This window comes from Cryptomeria japonica, chromosome 6, assembly GCF_030272615.1.
Source record: "Cryptomeria japonica chromosome 6, Sugi_1.0, whole genome shotgun sequence".
Taxonomy (NCBI): domain Eukaryota; kingdom Viridiplantae; phylum Streptophyta; class Pinopsida; order Cupressales; family Cupressaceae; genus Cryptomeria; species Cryptomeria japonica.
In genome coordinates, this window is record NC_081410.1 from 35,011,298 (window position 1) to 35,013,781 (window position 2,484).

Below are 2,484 nucleotides of genomic sequence, written 5' to 3' on the forward strand. Positions count from 1 at the left end.
ACATTTTACCAAACTACTAGGTGTTTTATGACCATCTAGTATCTAATTCAAATGTCCTATCCTACATAAATTTGTTGCATGGCTCTTCAAGCTCTTTCATCCCTCGATTCCCCTTTTGTTCACCAGTTAGGATATCTTCATGTGGATTTGAAATTACTCCATTTCCCCTTTGTCCACTACCATATTGATTTCTCAATTGTCTTATACTACTCCTAGTTTCACCATTTCCCTTTTTTATGGGATGCCATTGTACATTTGAACTACCCTTTCTTTCCCACAAAGCTATAATTTCCCTCCTCCTCCCCTTTTTGATGATTTCTAAAGTAGGTCTATTCTCTTCCCCTATTAAACTAAAATCATTAAAAACTCCATAGCCCATATTAATTATTATCCAAAATATCCCTTACCCTATCACTTCACAATCTTCCTCCATTTAGTCCAACATGTGTTTCTTTATTTTTAATTTCCATCATGATGTGGAATTTAAGAGGAATTTTAGATGTCATCCAAACATATACTTCTATTGTCATGACTTTTTTTGTGCAACTTTAAGGCTAGAAATCATACTCATAGATTATCAATATAAGAAAGTACAAAATTTAAATTTCAAAATAAAGTGCAAGAATATAAGTCCAATCTAGTGGAATGATGTAGAAACAATTTAAATTGAGCTACTCTAGAATTGAAGTGATGGAATGAAGATGACATATTCATGATTCAAGATTATAGTAAGCTAATATTAAAAGGAAGGTAAAGTGAATACTAAATCTATATATATTTACAATATCCATACAAACCAAAACAAATTAGGAAGAAGAAAATACAAGATATAAACATTATCATGTAAATATATAATATTTCAAATTTATTAAATAAGTAATGATATAAATATATCATACACAAACTAATGAATTATAAGTATGCTAATAGCTTACAGGATTGAAAGTGTTACTACATAGAATCTATTTTTTCTAAAAGACAAGGATATGAACAAATATAAAATTAAAAAATTATATGATAATATTATAATAATAATTTAATAAATATTTATTTATTTTGTATAAATTTAATAAAAGAATAATAGTATGATAATAATTTAGTTTCAAATTTCATAAAAATATAATAATATAATCATTTATAAATAATTATTATTTTAGATTAATTATAGTATAATATTAAAATAGTTTTATTTTAATTACAATATAATTATATATTAATTTTTTAAGTGGAATAATTAAAGAAAATGATACATATCCACATCATTTACATGATAATTATATAGTAATTTTTCAAAATATAGATATGAATTGTGTTGTTTAAATAGATTGACTCGTATTGACTGTAAATTTAAGAATATCACTATATGATTCTATGCATGGTTCATGATTGCTATATAATAATATTTGTTATAAGGAGAGTCCTATAACGCAACAGTCTCTACTTACCCAACCCATGATTGGTCGCCCTTTCCAACCCTCGAAGCGCAGTTTTCCCTAAATACCCTTTGGTAGAAATGAATGGTGAACCTGAGTAATCAGGAATGTTAAACGAAATTGCGAGGAGAATCTTCGTGAAAACTAGGTCATCATCGCATCCTCGCATTATATATATAGCTAAATGGCAACAAATGGAAAGTATAACACACAAATTTATACATTTCAAAGAAAAACTTTCTTCCCTATTTGTACAAAAAAGAGGGCGGCAGCGATCATGAGCATGCCAACAGACGAGGAAAAGAGAATGTTGAATGCGATTGGTCAGTTTCTGCTAGGGGAAGAATACATGACGACTGCCCTTGCGGAGGAACAACGATCTTCTGAAGAAAGCGGGACAAGCTTTGCTTCAGAGGGAACTGGAAATAAAAAGAAAGGAGGAGAGAAACATTACAGGGGAGTGAGATTCGTTAAGGCTCGCAGTAAATATGTTGCAGAAATTCAAAACCCAAAGAAGAAAGGTTCCAGACTTTGGCTTGGTAGCTATGACAAAGCCGAAGCAGCCGCCGTGGCATATGATCGTAAGGCTTTCGAAATCCGCAGTTCAAGGGCTACCCTGAATTTCCCTCTAAACGTTGAGTCTGGACAGTATGTGGATCCATTTTCTCAATCCTCTTCTTCGCACATTCTATCTAACATACCGAAGAAGAGGAAGACACAAGGGAAAGATGAAGGTCAATCATCCAAAGAATTAGGTTCAGATTAATCCATAATTGTAGCGCATTATATCTCATCCTCTCACTGTGCTTAACAACTACAGTCGAAATACTAGATTAGAAATTGTTTCAACAATTAACAACTACTTATTTAAACATGAATGTAATCCTCTCCTCTGTGATGGTCTCCTTAGTTCTTTGGAGCGCTTTTAAAAGGAAGCTAGATGAGGGACACCTAGGAATTTAAGATTTCTTATGTTAAATATACTTGCCCTTAATGAACTTTAAATAATAATGCTATCTAATGCAAACATTCACAAGATATTCTTAGGAAT

At 31.1% G+C, this 2,484-nt stretch overlaps 1 protein-coding gene across 1 annotated transcript; it reads left to right on the forward strand.

The window, feature by feature from the left end:
- Positions 1-1,710: 1,710 nt before the first annotated feature.
- Positions 1,711-2,199, forward strand: LOC131069942 (ethylene-responsive transcription factor 1A-like). The gene has a single exon (XM_058005489.2). It carries the CDS (start codon positions 1,711-1,713, stop codon positions 2,197-2,199), a length of 489 nt encoding a protein of 162 aa, XP_057861472.2.
- Positions 2,200-2,484: the final 285 nt, after the last annotated feature.